The sequence below is a fragment of the Sapajus apella genome, unplaced genomic scaffold, assembly GCF_009761245.1.
Source record: "Sapajus apella isolate SASKATOON/1434 unplaced genomic scaffold, GSC_monkey_1.0 scaffold170, whole genome shotgun sequence".
Classification (NCBI taxonomy): Eukaryota; Metazoa; Chordata; class Mammalia; order Primates; family Cebidae; genus Sapajus; species Sapajus apella.
Window position 1 is genome coordinate 318,115 of NW_022437110.1, and position 16,856 is coordinate 334,970.

At 61.3% G+C, this 16,856-nt stretch overlaps 1 protein-coding gene across 6 annotated transcripts in view; it reads right to left on the reverse strand.

Annotated features, from left to right (window-relative positions):
* Positions 1-16,856, reverse strand: part of MTA1 (metastasis associated 1) — a 54,505-nt gene that overhangs the window by 9,677 nt on the left and 27,972 nt on the right. For 3 of the 6 annotated variants that reach the window (XR_004265287.1, XM_032267614.1, XM_032267613.1), the window contains exons 3-10: positions 16,169-16,262; positions 12,478-12,528; positions 11,737-11,863; positions 11,599-11,662; positions 7,968-8,085; positions 2,703-2,805; positions 2,014-2,113; positions 1,549-1,737 (exon numbers count right to left, since the gene is read on the reverse strand). Coding sequence is in view for 5 of the 6 variants with exons in the window: in XM_032267614.1 (XP_032123505.1) it covers positions 1,549-1,737; positions 2,014-2,113; positions 2,703-2,805; positions 7,968-8,085; positions 11,599-11,662; positions 11,737-11,863; positions 12,478-12,528; positions 16,169-16,262 (846 nt within the window). In the remaining variant the exon portion in view is untranslated. The remainder of the gene's footprint in view (positions 1-1,548; positions 1,738-2,013; positions 2,114-2,702; positions 2,806-7,967; positions 8,086-11,598; positions 11,663-11,736; positions 11,864-12,477; positions 12,529-16,168; positions 16,263-16,856) is intronic. The other 3 variants (XM_032267616.1, XM_032267615.1, XM_032267617.1) reach the window with 2 other exon arrangements.

A 16,856-nucleotide genomic window follows, 5' to 3' on the forward strand; every position in this document is an offset into this window, starting at 1 on the left:
CCAGCCCCCGCCTCCCGACCCCGCACCCAGACATAGCCCCCAGCCCCAGCCTTCCAAGCGCTGCCTCGGGAGGGAACCACGTTCAACAGGGTGTCCCCCAAATTCTGCCCTGGTCTGAGCCCAGTTGGTGAATTTTGTTTCTAGACCTCATCCTCTTGTCTGAAAAAGCTCTGCTCTTCTTGATTTGTTTTTAAGCCTGGAGAGATCTATATCTGCTTTGCAGACGCTGCTGGCCCCAGGGACAGTCAGGGACTCCTCTCGCCTGGCAAGCTCACCCCTCGGCCAGACGCCCCCACACCACGCTGCAGCAGGGCCTCCTCGAGAGCCTCACGCTGGCCCTTCAGGTCCAGGCGCCCTACCCAACCCCGTGTTGTTTCTTCAGAATTCAGACGTTTCTCTGGCCTCTGCTACACTGGCTTGGACTGTGCTTTTCATCAGATACCAGCAACCCCGCCGTGGCCCAGCCCCTCTGGAGGCTCCTTCCTGCCCTGGCACAGGCCCCACCTCCCCAGGGCTGGCGGTCTGGGGCCCCATCACCTTTCTGGGGGCCCATTGGATGCTCTTCTAACAGGTTAGTTTAAAATTTTTTTTTTTTCTTTTTTTTAGACAGTCTCGCTCTGTCGTCAAGCTGAAGTGCAGTGGTGCCATCTTGGCTCACTGCAACCTCTGCCTCCCGGATTCAAGCAATTCTCTGCCTCAGCCTCCTGGGTAGCTGGGATTACAGGTGCAGGCCACCACGGTTGGCTAATTTTTTGTACTTTTAGTAGAGATGGGGTTTCACCATCTTGGCCAGGCTGGCCTTGAACTCCTGACCTCGTGATCCACCAGCCTTGGCCTCCCTAACTGGTAGGACAACAGGCACGGGCCACCGCACCGGCCGGTTTGAAAGTATTTTGGGGGAGCTGACAGCAGGAGGGTAGGGAGTCCTGAGATGGAGGTTCAGGGAGGGCAAGACCCTGCACCATGAAGAACCTCTAGGCCTGTTGCTGGGCCAAACTCACATGAGACAGAGAACAAGGACATGAGGAAGGAGAGGTTCAGCTTAGTCAAAAACAAAGCAAAATCTACTCAAGAGGTTGAGGCAGGAGAATTGCTGGAACCCGGGAGGCGGAGCTTGCAGTGGGCGGAGATTATGCCGCTGCACTCCAGCCTGGGCACAGAGCAAGGCTCCGTCTCAAACAAAAACAAAAACATAGCAAGACCAAGCCTGGGGCTGGAGCGGGTGGCAAGGGAGGGAAGGTCTCCGTGAGGACCCCTGGCCTCTGCCCCCCGGGCCGACGCTCATCCTCAACGTGCAGTGGTGGCGGCCCTCTATGCCCAGGCCCCACTGGCGCCCCCACGTCCGTCTGCTGAGTGCGCACATGGCCTCCTGGGCTGAGCCGCAATGTGACAGGAGGGACTATGGCGGCTGAGTGCAGGCGAAATGGAACTCGCCCAGCTCCACACAGGGCATCAGGGTGCAGGACAGGCTCCCTCGTCGGACGCCCCGCAGCCTACCCGGAGATGGGCATGGCCAGCCACTCCCCTGTTGCCACCGTCAGTACTCACAAAATCTTGCTGAATGTCCGTGAAATCCTTCCCATATTTTTCCAGGGCCTCCTCGAAAAGGTTGGCCTCTGACGCCGACCACTCCTCCATCTCATCCCTGCAGAGCACGGGGCCGCCCTGTGGCACCAGTGCCGAGATGGCCTTGGAGATGTCATAGATGTTCTTGTGGAGCGTGTCCATGGCGTGGAACTGTGGCAGGAGACAGCGGTGTCACCTGGGCTCCCGTGGCACGCACTCCCGCCACTGCCTCAAGGGGCTGGATCCCCTGCGGCCCTGGCAGTCCCTCCCTGCACCCTCTGCACAGGCTGGCCGAGCTTGGGGTGGATAGGAAAGGCCAGTCCAGGTGGAACAGCACCTCTGCAGGGGCCCTAAATGCCTGGGGCAGAGGCTGGGCCCAGGTAGGAGGAAGGGCACAGCCACCTTGGGCCGTGGGTCGCCCCAGGTCCCAGCCCTCAGCCCACTTACCAGGGTGATGTCTCGGGAGGCGGCAGCGGCACTCATGTGCAGGCTGGGCTGCCGGACAGAGCTGCTGCAGTCCAGGGCCCGTGCGAAGGTACCCACAGAGCTGGGGAAAGGAGACACGCTAAGTGCTGGCAGGACAGGCAGGGGCTACACCCATGCACGCCACTCCCCAGGTACAGGGGACCAGGGGCCATGGGCAGCAGGCAGCAGCCCGCAGGCAGCGTGGACGCCTGTGTCCCGGGGCCCAGCACCCACCCAGGAACCCATGTGCATCAGACTGAGGGTGTCCCGATAGATTGGAGCCACCTCAGGGCTTCTTTGAGGTTTTCTCTACCTCCCAGGCTGCTGGCAGGGAAGGCGCATGGTCCTCTCCTAGGCCTCGGCCTTTGCCCTGGCCCAGGGCTCTGCTCCCTGACCAGGCCCAGCCCACTTGCTCCCAGTGGCCCAGGAGTGGGAGCCCCATCAGGGACACATGTGCTACACACAAGACACCCTTCTATTTAATGAAAGGCCTGGGCCGAACACTCCAGAGCCTCTCTGGAAACTGCTGGGGGGTCTCAGGGCTGCAGCCCATGGGATTCATGTTGGGATATGGGATCCAAGACCCCCACGTCCCCGACACCCACCACAGGGCAGGGAGAGCGGGAGCTCCAGGCACCACCCCTGCTGGTCTTGCCAGGAGCAGGACTCACCGGGCCACCACCAGGAACTGGTCGATCTGCTTGTCTGTGAGTGGGTTGTGCGCCTCCCACACCTTAGTCTCCAGCTTGGACTGGTCTCGGCCATCCTCCTCGCCTACAGGGAGGAAGTGTGACCTTTCCAGCACGCTGGTGGCGCCCCTCCTCCCCGGGTGCAGGGAGCTGCTGGGAGGGGGAGGGGAAGGGCTGTAGGGCCCAGTAGGTGAGGCCTGGGTGGAGGCTGTGGCACGCACAGGTATACGCATGCACACTCGGCACACGGTAGCCTCTCAACCCAGGGATGGGGTGCACACTTGAGGGGCCTCCTAGCCCCCCCAGAATGCTGGGCTCCAAGAACCGTGGTCATGAGACATGGAAAGGTTGGTGTGTAAATTTAAATCAAGCTTTTTATTTTTATGTATTTATTTATTTTTGAGACGAGGTCTCACTCTGTCACCCAGGCTGGAGTGCACTGTAGTGATCCCGGCTCACTGCAACCTCCACCTACTGGGTTCAAGTGATTCTCCTGCCTCAGCCTCCCGAGTAGCTGGGACCACAGGTGCTGACAGCACATCTGGCTAGTTTTTGTATTTTAGTAGAGACGGTATTTTATAAAGTATTTTATCATGTTGCCTAGGCTGGTCTTGAACTCCTGGCCTCAGGTGATCTACCTCCTCGGACTCCCAAAGTGCTGGGATCACAAGTGTGAGCCACGGCGCCAGGCCCAAACTTTTTATTTTGAGATACTCAGATTCACCTGCTGTTACAAGAGGGTCCTGCCACATCACAGCAGTGGTGGACCACCTCCAGGACCTCCTGGGGGCACAGGCTCCCTCCTGGCCCCTCTCCAACCTGACGGGCTATGGGGCAGCCGCAGCTAAGCCCGGCACAGCCAGAGACGGGAGCGGGGGGCTCAGGGGCCACCGGCTGTTTCCTGCCTTCTGGGAGTTGGGTCAATGAGAAACCCAAGGCTAGTGAAGAGGCCACGTGACACCAGCGACCGGCCAGGGTGGGAGGGCTCTGATGAAATGCTTTTACTTGCAAAGAACAAGACTATGGTGTTGGGAGACACCCCCAGGAGAATATGGCTGAGCGTGGCCCAGCCTGACCCAGGGGGAGGACCTGGAGAATGAGCGCCACGACTGTCCTCTGCTCCCACAATTGTCCTCTGCCCGCTTCTCTGCCCAGAGCCACCTCCATGGCTCAGTGCAAGGGGCCAGGCTCAGGCTCCGCCAGCCGCTCCCAACCAAGGACGACCGAGGGCAGGGTCGCCCTTCACTGGGGCACCTGCTGCAGTTACAGCATGGAGGGAGCTCTTGAGGCTAGGACAGGGCTGGACTCGGTCAAAAGTCCCCAAGAAAACACTATTTCTCGCTAAGAGGCACTGGCTCCCACACCCTGCCCCGAGGGCCGGGCGTCCTGGGCCATGTGTCCAGGGAGGGTCAGGCCTTTCAGCCTCTAGAAAACAATGCCTGGCCAAACTCAGAGGACAGCTTCGGCCAGACTCGGGATGGGGCCGGCCAGGGAAGTGCGGTGCCGCGGAGGGAAGGGACGCTGCATGGCCTGGAGGTGAAGGGCCTGGGGCTGTGGGACGAGCAACGTGGGCTGGGGGTCTCCAGCCTGGGGTGGATTCCTCACCCTGGCTCAGGGGTACCCTGGGGAAGCCAGGGCCCAGTTCCCCAACTGCCAAGCAGCTGAACCTTGGAGTGAGACCGCAGGCCACGGGGCTCTGCCTGTCCTCATCACTGATGACGGTCACACTCCCTTTGACATTTCACTCACTAAAGGCAGGTGCATGAGTGTGCAATTTTCTATCACTCAAGAGGGACACGGCCTCCAGGAGGTGTGGAGGGCTCTGGAAGCCCCGGCCCGACCCTCAGCAGCTGTTGAGAGCCCTGCCCCTTGTACCAGTGGCCCAGAAGCCAAGGAACGGCAGGGCAGCGGGGAAGGCAGTGTGGGTGGGGAGGCCAGCTCTGCGGCTGGCTCAGGCTGGGGGACCCTCAGCCCCATCGCTCCAGCCCCTGCAGAGCTCCACCAGGTCTCTCCAGGCTGGATCTCGGCCCTGGGTGCGTGGGAGGACAGGGGCGCCTCGCGGCCCATTCTCCCACCAGGCTGAAGGCCAGGCTGGGGCCGGAGGGATGGAGGCGCCAGGCGAGGGCCTCTGACCTGAGGAGGCTCCTCACTCTCTGGCCCTCAAGTGATCTGTGCTGTCCCTTGTCTCCCAGCCATGGATGCTGCCTTTCCACTGGGGCGCGGCTGCCAGGCCTTCACCCTTGGCCAGGCCAGGATGGCACAGCCCCGGGCTGGGAGACCTGGAAATGACAGCAGGGCACCCTGAAGGCCACAGACCAGGCCCAGCACAGCACAGCACAGCGGCCTCCGCAGGCTCAGACCCACAGCCCAGGCCCTGCACAGCAGCCTCCGCAGGCTCAGACCCACAGCCCAGGCCCAGCACAGCGGCCTCCGCAGGCTCAGACCCACAGCCCAGGCCCAGCACAGCGGCCTCCGCAGGCTCAGACCCACCCTACAGAGGGACCCAGCCTGGAAAGCAGGCCCAAGGAGAGATGCAGAACAAAACACACCAACAAGGAACCAGGTGGCCGTCAAGTGAAATAAACCTGTGGCAGGCTGGGCTGGGTGCTTAGCAAAACTGTAACAGCCTCAGAGAGGTGAGAAGTTACGTCCATGAAAAGAGGCCAGGAAACAGAAAGAAAGTGAGCTCAGGCCGGGCGCCGTGGCTCACGCCTATAACCCCAGCACTTTGGGAGGCCGAGGCAGGCAAATCACAAGTTCAAAAGATCGAGACCAGCCTGGCCAACATGGTGAAACCCCGTCTCTACTAAAAATGCAAAAGATAAAAAAAAAAAAAAAAAAGCAAAAGATGAACCAGGTGTGGTGGCATGCGCCTGTAGTCTCAGCTACTCGGGAGGCTGAAGCAGGAGAATTGCTTGAACACAGGAGAATCACTTGAAGCCAGGAGGCAGAGGTTGCAGTGAGCCCAGATGGCGCCACCACACCCCAGCCTGGGCGACAGAGCCATACTCCATCTCAAAAAAAGAAAGCTCAGGGGAGAGATGGGGTGGCAGAAGGTGCTGGACCATGATACCAAGGAAAAGTGGGGCCAAATGGGACATGAGAGGGAGGGAGGATGCCTGGAGGCCAGGTCCCCACCAGCACCTGCCAGCCTCTGGCCCAACCTGCCCCGAGTCCGAGGAAGAACAGAGAGCGTGCAGGCCTGAGGTCCCCATGTGTGAGGCTGAAAGTCCCCTTAAGACACCTGCCACAAGTCCCGAAGACCCAGGGCTCACCCAGGCCGGCTACTCTGTGACCCTACTGCTGGACACTGTCCACAAGGAAGACAGAGACCCTCCAAAGTCGCGTGGCTGGCAGGGGCTCCAGGGTCCAAGCTCATCACAAAAACACTCCAGAAAGATAGAGGAGAGAGAAGCCAGGACCCCAGGTCGACATCTGAGTGGAGCAGAGGTGAGCACGCTATGGCAACAGGACACAGAGAGGCTGAGGGGGCAGTGACCCCACATGCCAGCCACGTGCTGGGCTGCCAGCCTGACTCCAATGGTTAAACACGGAGCATGATTTTTCACACCAGCCACGTGGGGCTGGCTGGGGGAGGAGGTGGGATAGCTGGCCCTCCCAGACACTGTCTTTAGGACAGAGGGGTCCACAGAACTGCTGTGGCACCAGAGGCAGCTGCTGGGCGCTCATAGCCCCCCAATTCTGGCTCGAGGGCCCAAATCTAGACCCAGGTGTCGACGCGCGCTGTGCGCCCGGAGAGAGGTGGGGGTCTTTCCCCAAGCCCAGCACCTCCCAGAGCAGGAACGCTGGCAATGCAGCAGCCCTGTGAGCCCAGTGCTGGAGCCCACAGGTGCCTGAGGAAGGTGGCACCCCAGCAACTGTGAGGCGCACCAGCACCTCACGTACGACCAACAAGAACATGAAACAGCCCCTGCTACCCAGAAGGCTGAGGCTTGAGGCTTGCTGGAGCCCAGGACCTCAAGTCCAGCCTGGGCAACACAACAAGACCCGCTCTCAAAACAAACCAAAATAGGAAAACCACCAAACCCCTTGATCATGACGGCAAGAAGCAAAGCTGCAAGTCCCTGCTGACCCTCGGGGCAGAGCCTGGGTCTGCAGGGCAGCCTTGCAGCCCTGCCCAGCAGGGAGATGAGGGACAGGGTAGAGAAGGGTACACAGGGAGACCCAGGACTCCCCACCAGGGCTGCCGAAGCACCCGGCAGACGGAAGCCACCTGCATCTGGGGTGACAGAAGCTCCACAGCCACCACAGGCATCAAGCGCAGGGCACCCACAGGTAAGACACAAAACGCAGGTAGACTCATCCAGAAAAAAATTTCTGGAGACAAAAAGAACTTTAAGAAAGTAATGAGGCGGGCGCAATGGCTCACGCCTGTCATCCAGTACTTTGGGAGGCTGAGGCAAGCAGATCATTTGAGGTCAGGGGTTTTAGACCAAGCTGGGCAACACTGCAAAACCCTGTTTCTACTAAAAATACAAAAAAATTAGCAGGGTGTGGTGGTATGTGCCTGCAGTCCCAGCTATACGAGGGGCTGAGGTGGGAGCATCACCCACGCCTGCAGTGAGCTGTGATCGCACCACTGCACTCCAGCCTGGTTAACACAGCCAGACCTTGTCAAAAAAAAAAAAAAAGTAATGAAAACTAACTGCAAGGCCGGGCACAGTGGCTCACACCTGTAATCCCAGCACTTTGGGAGGCTGAGGCGGGTGGATCACCTGAGGTCAGGGGTTCGAGACCAACCTGGCCAACATGGCGAAACCCCGTCTCTACTAACAATACAAAAATTATCTGGGCTTGCTGGTGGGCACCCATAATCCCAGCTACTCAGGAGGCTGAGGCCGGAGAATCACTTGAACCCAGGAGGTGGAGGTTACAGTGAACAGAGATCGTGCCACTGCACTCCTGCCTGGGTGACAGAGCAAGACTCCATCTGAAAAAAAAAAAAAGAACAACTGCCAAAAGGAAACCGGGTCTCCTGGTACAGGGACAGCTGATCACCGCACGCTGCCTGGGGCTTTCCCAGAACCCCACCATCACCAGGAGTGGGTGGGGAAGGCCCACACACACCACCCATGTGGACAGAGCCCAGGCCTCCAGGCCTGCACCTGCCACCTCCAGTCACACGAGTCCCTGCCATGGCAGCCGTGTGCCAGCCCCTCTCACCCAGTATCACCTGGCAGGGCAGGACAGGACGGAGGGCACGTGCCCAGGGCAGCCCACCCCTACCTTCTTTTAACAAGTCGGTGATGTCCGCCTGGTACCGGTTTCCTACTCGAATCTCTCCTTTATCCGCCAGCAAGGTCTTCTGCTGTGGGTCATAGACTAGAGAATAGAAGAAGAAATCCTGGAAAACAACACAGGAGAGAGAGGCATCAGTGCAGCCGGGGCCGCCGGCAAAGTGCTGCCCAGAGCTCCTGCAGGGCGGCACGGGCGCAGGAAAGAGGGCACAGGAGCCCCCACAGCTCTCGCCATGCCCGGGAGGAGCCTACAGCAGGGCCACAAGGATCGCTGGAGGGATCAGGGCACCTGCCCTGTGACCCTGCATGGGGGAGACATGCTGAGGGTCAGCAGGGGCAGCAGCCTCTGAGCAGCTGCAGGGGCGGGGCTGGGCTCCATGAGTCCTTACTGGGGCAGGTGGAACACAACTGCAGCACAGAAACCATGACTAACTTTCCTTTCTGAGACATGGTCTCGCTCTGTTGCCCAGGCTGGAGTGCGGCGGTGCAGCTGCAGCTCACTGCAGCCTCTGCCTCCTGGGTTCAAGTGATCCTCCGAGTAGTTGGCACTACAGGTGTACACCACACCCAGCTACAAAACCATTCCTATCAGCAGCAGCAACATGAAGCTCTAACTGATCTAAGGTGTTTAAGAGCAACGAAAATCAGGAGCTCTGGGCACGACCTTGGAGGAGTGGCAACCACTGGAGAGCTAGGGATAAATCTGGACCCAGCTACGGGGCCATCCGGACCCAGCACCACTGGCCACCACCCATGCAGCAGGCACAGCCCTTCCCGCCAGCACTCCATCTCAGGTCGCCTCACACCAGGGCCCCCGGGCTCCCTCTGGGATGGAATCTGCAGGACGTAGCCTTTGCCGACCTTCCGCTGTCTGGCTCTGTGTGTACTGCACTGGGCTGGTCTGATGATTTTTAAAGCAGGCCTGTCCAGGTCTGGCCCTGGAGCCCCATCCCGAGCACTTGGCCTCGGCCAGGGCTGCGCTTTCCTCTTCATGTACCTGGCGCCCACTCCCCCTCCCGTTTCCAGGTCATCTTCCTGATTCCTGTGGGTCGTCTTCTCCAGTCTTTACCTGCTTTCCCCCTTTCCTATTCTGAAAGCTACTCTGCATCTTTTCTTTCAAGAGCTACCTTTAAAGTCCAGCATGACACCTGCTCCACATGTGACCAGGAGCCACACTGCTCAGCCTTCATCCTCTTGAATGGACACGGCTATCCAGAGGCCAGCTGCCAGGCTCAGCTCAGCCTCAGCTCCCACCCTGCCTGGATCTTTTTTGTTTTTCTGAATGAGCGTCTTGCTCTGTCACCCAGGCTGGAGTTCAGTGGCACCATCTTCAGTCACTGTGGCCTCCACCTCTTTACTCAAGGGATCCTCAGCTCAGCCTCCTGAGTAGCTGGCTATTTTTGTTTGACTTTTGTAGAGGTGAGGTCTTGCTACGCTGCCCAGGCTGCTCTTCAACTCTGGAGTTCAAGTGATTCCCCGGCCTTGGCCTCCCAAAATACTGGGATTACAGGGATGAGCCACGGCACCCGGCCTGCCTATTTCTTTAAATTAATAAACACACGTGGTTTCTGTTTGGTGCTGGACTGCTCCGTTGGCCGAGGCCTGCGTGTGTCTGCAACTGCTGTCTCCACACCCCTGCTTGGCTGTAACGGGGGCCCGTGCTTATCAGGACTTCATCCGCCAGGAGGTTAGGCAGGGGCACGATCGTGCAAGGGCCAGTGGCGTTTGCTTCTGCTGGGTGCTAAGTGAACTCCCCCCGGGGCCTGTTACATTAAATTCCCACCTTGGGGCTGCTCAGAAACCCCAGGTAAGAAAAAGGGAGGAAGCAATAGTTCCCACCTGTAATCCCAGCACTTTGGGAGGCCAAGGCAGGCAGATTACCTGAGATCAGGAGTTCAAGACCAGCCTGGCTAACATGATAAAACCCCATTTCTACTAAAAATATAAAAAATTAGCCAGGCATGGTGGCGCACGCCTGTAATCCCAACTACTAGGGAGGCTGAGGCAGGAGAATTGCTTGAACTTGGGGTCCGGAGGCTGGAGTGGGCCAAGATTGCGCCACTGCACTCCAGCCTGGGCAGCAAGAGTGAGAAACTCCGTCTCAAAAAAGAAAAAAGGAGCAGGGAAAGGCGGCATGGAGCAGCAGGAGGTTTCAGGGTGCCCAGCAGCTGAATGCGCAGCCTGTTTTGTCCCAGGGCGGGAGTCGACCCAGCCTTTTCTAGGGCAGACACAGCACAGACAGGTTTGTCACCGCACCTGCCGCTTCATCAGGGGCCTTTTTTGCTAACAAACATTTTCCGTGTCCAGATACATTTCTGCAGTCTCACCCTCTCTGTGTGGCTCTGTCACTAAGGGGTCTTTCTAAACTGTACTCCTCTAGTGGAAACATTCCCCAGTGGAAACATTCACGGCGACCCCACAGCCTCCCTCCCGCCCAGCAGGTGGCTTCTTGGTTTCGGCTCAGACTCCAGGGAAGCTGGTCAGGCAGCCTGAGAGGGTTCGGGCCAGCCCATGCTCCAGGCACGTGTTAGGACCCCCAGCCGGGCCCTGCCTGCTCGAGTCTGCCTGCTCATGACTCTGCGCTAGGGCCTGGGGCACGACCACAGCCCCAGCTGAGCCACTGTCGCCCTTCGTGCCTGCTTCCAGGCTGTGTGGCGGGAATGGGGACCGGGCGGGTAGTTCAGGGCCGAGTTTGGGCCACACCGTGGCCATCTGGATCCTTCAGACCCCATCCCAGAGCACCGACGGCCACGGCAGAGAGACGAGCCCCCCTAGGATGGGCAGGGCGGAGGCATCATCCAGCAACCTGCATCTGAGCTGGCTGGACACGCTGGGGGTGTTCAGGCCACACACAAGGCTCTGGCCAGATGGCAGCAGGAGGCCAAGTCCCAGGCCTGGAGATGCACCCGCCCCTTGCCAGGTGTCTCCTACAACTGTGACAGGAGCTCAGGGGAACTGACACGCTCTAGACGCTTCCCCCCACATGGCCTCGGAAAACTCAGCCCTCCCGTTAGCTGCTTCTCACAGCAGCCCTGGTGCCCCGGAGCTCCGCCAGGCAACGCTGCTCCCCAGGGACGTGTGGCATTGCCTGGAGACGATGTTTAGCTGTCACGACTTGGGGGATGCCATGAGGTGAGTAACCGCATAATCACAGATGACCGCCAGATAAGAACTGCCCGCCCCAGAGGCCAACAGTGCCCAGGCCATGCCTGCAGCCCCAGGGGCACCTCAGGCCGGCGAAGGAAGTGGCCTGCGAGGACTCTGCCCACCACCCAGGGGAGACCAGCCAAGGTTCCTGCGAAGACCCAGGTGGCTCCTGCCCCCCACCCTCCCCTCAGCCACTCCCTCCCTAGGGGGACCTCCCCTTGTCAGTTATTCAGGAGGCAGGAGAAAGAGGGGAGAGCCCCATGCTCCTGGCCCAGGACTCTGGACGCAGGGGCGGCTGCACGTTAATACACCTGGAAGTGACCGTCAGGAGGCAATCCCTGCTTCCCCCCAGAACAGCCTGGGCCTACAGCCAGGAGGGAAACTTGTCCCCGCTGCCCAGGCCAGCAGAGGACACAGGTAGAGTAAACAGTGGCCCGGGGCTGCCAAGCAGACCCGGCTGGGCTGGGCCTCACCTCCCGCTCCAGGTAGGACTTCAGCGACTCGGTCTCGTTGAGCAGGGTGACGCTGCACTTGCCCCTGGAAGAGAAGGACGGGCAGGCTGGAGGGCGAGGGCAGCCCGAGGGGCCGAGGCGGGAGCTGCCGGGGGCTACCTGATGTGCGTGGCTGGCAGGGACTCTAGCTGCCGGGAGAGGAACAGCTCCCGATGCCGAAGCTGGTGCTTGAGTTTCTCCGGCAGGTCCACCATTTCCGGATTCTCCATTTCCTCTTCTATTTCCCCTGAAGGACAAGAAGCCCCGTCAGCACCATGGCAGACACACGCTGCCAGACCAAGGCCCACCCACCGGCGCCAACACTTGGAGGCCCAGTCCCGGCAGGCACCTCCTCCTGCCAGATACTGTCCCGCTGTCCCCACCCCATGGCGGCCCAGCGGCTCCTTGGCAGGTGCCCCTGTGGACACTCTAGTGCCCATGTGCCCTTTAAGTCCAGGCACCCTGAAGGCCCAGGTTTCCCAGGGCATGAAGACGGGAGGAGGAGGGACAGCCAGGTCCGGGCCAGCCCCAGAAGCAGCAGGCGAGAGCGAGAGCAAGAGGAGCGGGTAGCTGGTGCTGCCAAGTGCCCAGGCCAGGAGGGCGAGGGGCAGCATCCTCCATCCGTCCCCATCATGTGCCAGACAGCCCCACACAGCCCACCACAAACCTCCCGCACCAGCAGGACACCCTCGGCCGGGGCCGCACCAAGGCTGGGCCGTGGGCCGGACACAGGGAGGGCCGGCCAGGCGCAGAGGCAGGCATGCAGGCAGCCCGTCCAAACTCTGTCCCTCAGCGGCGCTGCCGCCCCCAGCCCAGGGACACAGACAGGAGGACCCCCTCCTTGCGGAGGCCGGCTCTTACCTTCCTCGCCGTTGTCCGCCCCCGGTCCGGCCTTATAGCAGACTGACAGGGCTATATAACAGACAGACAGCACCCGGCAGCAGGGTCAGCGCAGCACAGTGGCTGCTCCCTGCCCAGGGCCCGGACCGAGGGCTGTGCCGCCAGGGGACAGGGCAGAGCGGGGGCCACAGGCCTCCCAGTGGGGCCTGAAGACCACCCGGTGGAAGATCACTTGGGCCTAAACGCCCCCTACTTCGGCCGCCCACCCACCGATGCCCAAGCCCAGAGCAGAGCGAGCCCAGGCAAGCCTGGCTGCGGCGGGCCCTGCCCAGTGACCACCTCTGCCCCCACGCCAGCGGGGCTTCCCAGAACAGGCTGTCCAGATGAGGCTGGGGCCGGGTGCGGGCCAGCTGCATGGGGATTCCTGCCCTGTGCTAGGAACCCAGGTAGGGTTCTTATAACATGAAAAATGGGGGCATGCAGGGGTGCTCCCAGCTGTCCCCTCCCACACCCAGCACCCTGCCGGCCAGACCAGACCACAGCCAGCCAGAATGCTCACCCTCTGCTGCCCCCTGGTGGTACCTGTGAGAAGTCCTGGCTCCTCTAGGCACCCCCAGGCACCCACAGCTGAGACTAAGGCTGGGAACGGCCATGCTGGGCCTGTTCTGGGTCAGCCCTATCTGGGCCTCAGGGGCCCAGGGTGTCTGCCCTGCTGAGCCTCACCTCCTCCCGGTCCATACAACAGGGCAAGGCCGACCAGAACAGCCCCAGTCCCAGGCCAACACACCTCACTCACGCCCACTCCTGGGGACCCACGAGCAAACTGCACCCTGAACTCAGACATCACCAGAGCCAGAGGCTGGCTTTGGGTCACACCTGCCCTATGCCAGGCCCCACTGGAGCACTGGCCCAGCCTAGACAGATACCCACAGTGGCTCCAAGACCCCCACCTCACCAGCGCCCCCATCAGCAGAACACGGCTCCGGGGTGCAGCCTGTCAAGAGCTGCGGTTCCTGCCTCACGGCTGGCCAGAGCTGCAGTGAGGTGGACCTAAAGGTCCCAGGAGACCCCCAACAGGCAGAGGCAGCCAGGCAGGAGGTGGGGCTGGTTAGTGCGCCCTGAACCCCACAGTGAGCCCTCCCTGGGACCCCAAATACACCAGAGCATGAGGCCTGGGGCATGGCAGCCCCAGGCTCAGGGCTAGGCTGGGCTCTGCCCTCACACCCACTCTTGGCTGGGGTCTCCTGGGCCCCCACGCCCCACTCTGGGAGACTCTGAGGAGGGACATTCCTCTCTGCCTGTCATTCAGCCTTGAGAAAGGCCTCATGCTCACAGGCTCTGCCAGGGTGGGGGCTTCTCTGCCGCAGGGGCTGCAGTGCAGCCTGGCAGGTGTCTACCCCCCAGCTTGAGGCCTGTGCTGTGGCAGGGGGGGCGCCCCAGCAGGGACTGGGCGGAGGCAGCAACGTGGGAAAGCCAGAGGCCTACCAGAGTGTCCTCACACCTGTCCCTGGGGGCAGCCAGGGGCCTCACCCCGGCTACAGTAGCTCATGGAGGAGCAGGAGAAACACACAAGTGGACACGGCCTGGGAGGTGTGGGCCCTGCAGTCACCTCGAGGCCCAGCCGCTAGTCATGAGTGTCTGTGCTCCAAGCCCCTGGACCAGCGCAGACCTGTCACCCCTGACGCCCGCTCCCTGCGCTGAGCTCTCCATTCGAAAGGGTTGCCCATGCAGCTTTCCAGGAAGCCCCGTCTGAAGGGACTGCCCTGGGCTCCTCAGGGGCCAGTGCTCAGGCTGGGACACTGCCCTCTGCCCAGTCCCGCAGCCCCAGCAAGGCCCTTCTAGAAAGCCTGCCTGTGACTCCTCCCAATCACTTTATGTCTGGAGTCCCCTTCTGGGGCCCTCCCAGCAAAAGGCTGTCCTCTGGGGCATCTGAGAGCAGAACCTCAACCCAGGGGGCCCCAGTACCCTCAAAGCCACCGATGCAGGCTCTCTGAAGCAGGGACACTGTGCCCCAGGTGCCAGAGGACAGGGCCTGGATCCGCCCTTGGCCAGCCACAAACATGCCCAAATCAGCGGTGGCACCTGACTCCCCAGGCCACACAGACAGGCAGGGCCACATTGTGGCTGCTCAGCCTGCTTCTCCAGCGAGCCGGCCTACTCTCTACAGCGCCGACAGGCCAGCCCCCGACATGAAGAGCCAATGGCTGTGCCACTGGTTGGTGTCCCGCACCTGCAAGGCCAGCGGCCGCTCCAGACACCCTCCAGAACATGCAGCTTGGGGAGCTGCAACACCCCAGCAACACACCAGCTCTCTTCTGTGGTGCCTGGAGGCCACCGAGTGCAGGGGTGGAGTATACAAGCTTTGAGGTCAGAGGTCAAGGGTCACCCCACCTGGAACGCTCCCCACTCCAAGCAGAGACCCAGCAGTTTCCAGTTCCTCACGAAGCCAGAGGAAGCCCGTGGTCAAGTGGCAGCTCCCTTTGGGCCAGCCACATGCCCCGAGGCCCAGCCCAGCTGCACTGGCCCAGGGCAGCTCACGTCCGCATCCTCTAGGTGCTGAGGAAAGGTCCTAGCTGTCCGGTGGGCAAGGCAGTGGGGACATACCAAGGGCACATTCCTTCCTATAAGTGCCTGCCCGGCCGAATCCCAGCAAAGGCTCAGGAACAAGGCACCGGGGGCTGGACCGTCTGCCCGTCCCGAAGCCCCTTCCAGGGCAGGGGGAGGTCGCCTGGGCCAGCCTCCTGCTTTTCACCCATGGCACTGGGAGGGGCAGAAGATGCCAGGGGCTTCCCACCCAACCCACTGCCACTCCACAGTCCCTGGACCACACCCTGTTAAGGGTCGTGGGAGGCTATAGGTGGGACCTTGGCCCACCCCAGCAACACGGGTGCTCAGGCAGTCACATGCCACACCTACTGGGACATGTCACCCTATGGCCCACAGCCTCAGCCTGGCTCAGATCCCACCCCAGTGATGCACCAGAGCAGAAGCCAAGAACACCCCTCACGCCTGCCCCACCCACAGCTGAGGGACCCTCAGTGAGGCACCCCTCCAGAAAAGACACCCACTGTGGCTGGTGCAGGTGTGCCCAGCCCGACAGGCCCTGTGTCAGGAGCGGGTGGAGGGTGTGGGGGGCCTCCTGGCTCTGAAGTCGGCGTTCCCCGGCACAGGTGACCCCACCACCTGTGAATGCCTATTCCTAGGGGAGAAGCTGACCGCAAAGGCTGGGAACATTCCCACGGTGGCTTCCTGCCGTGCGCTGTGCTGGCCGCAGCAGCCCCTCGCAGCCAGTTTACTGAACTGTGTTTGAAGTGTAGAGAATACGTGATTTTCTGAAAACGCTACTCAGAATGCCAACAGAAGCCAAGCACAACTGAAAGGAGAGGGACCTGGGCAGCTGCAGGCAGCAGGGTCCCACCAGCCTGAAAGTCTCCAGGTCATCATAAAAGAAAAAAAGAAGCCACAATCAATGATGCCCACACCCAGCCACACCCCATGCCAAGCTCACAGAGGATGCCAGTGAGAAACAGGCCACTTCCCCAAGGGAACGGAGCCAGGACACCCCCACCCACTGTAGAGGGGAGAAAAGGAGAGGTCAGAGAGCCGGGCAGAGGGTGGCCCTGTGAGGCCAGGACCCCAGGGAGGAAGGTCCCTGCCAGCCCTCCCAGCCGACCCTCCCGCCAGGCGGGCACCCCAGGGAGGCCGGACTCACTTGCGTGCTTGTCGGCCAGGGCGATGAGCGTGCTGGAGATATCCCGCCTCCGGTAGAAGCACACCACCTTGGCCTCCACGTTTCCATTGGCCGTCTGTAACAGCAAGGCAGGGGCGTCTGAGGAACGCGACCAAACCAGGGCTGCACAGCTCTCAGGCAGGCTCCGAGACCGGCCCCTGACATCCTGGGCCGGCGTCTGTAACCACACTGCCCCTCTGGACCCCAGGAGGGCACTTCACAGAGGGAGCAAATCCTGCAGCTCTGGGCACCCGTGGCGTCTCTCCCGGGGAGAAGGCAGGTATGTGCACCCAACCTCCACCTGTGTCTCCAGCCTCCCTCCAGTCCAGACCCCTGTGTCCCACCTGAGAACACCAGGGTCCCAGCGAGGAAACAGCCCTGCCTCACTGGGCAGGCCCGCAGTCAGCTCCTGGGAGCCTATGCCCACCTATCCCAGCCCTCTCGGGTGAGCGCAGAGCTGCGCAGAAGGCAGGGCCCCAGCGGGGAATACAGCATGGACCTCCAGTGCCTCCAGGCCCCAGCGGGGGACGCAGCATGGACCTCCAGTCCCCCTAGGCCCCAGCACGGAATAAAGCATGGACCTCCAGTGCCCCCCAAGCCCCAGAAGGCAACGAAGCATGGACCTCCAGTCCCCCTAGGCCCCAGAGGGGGATGAAGCATGGACCTCCAG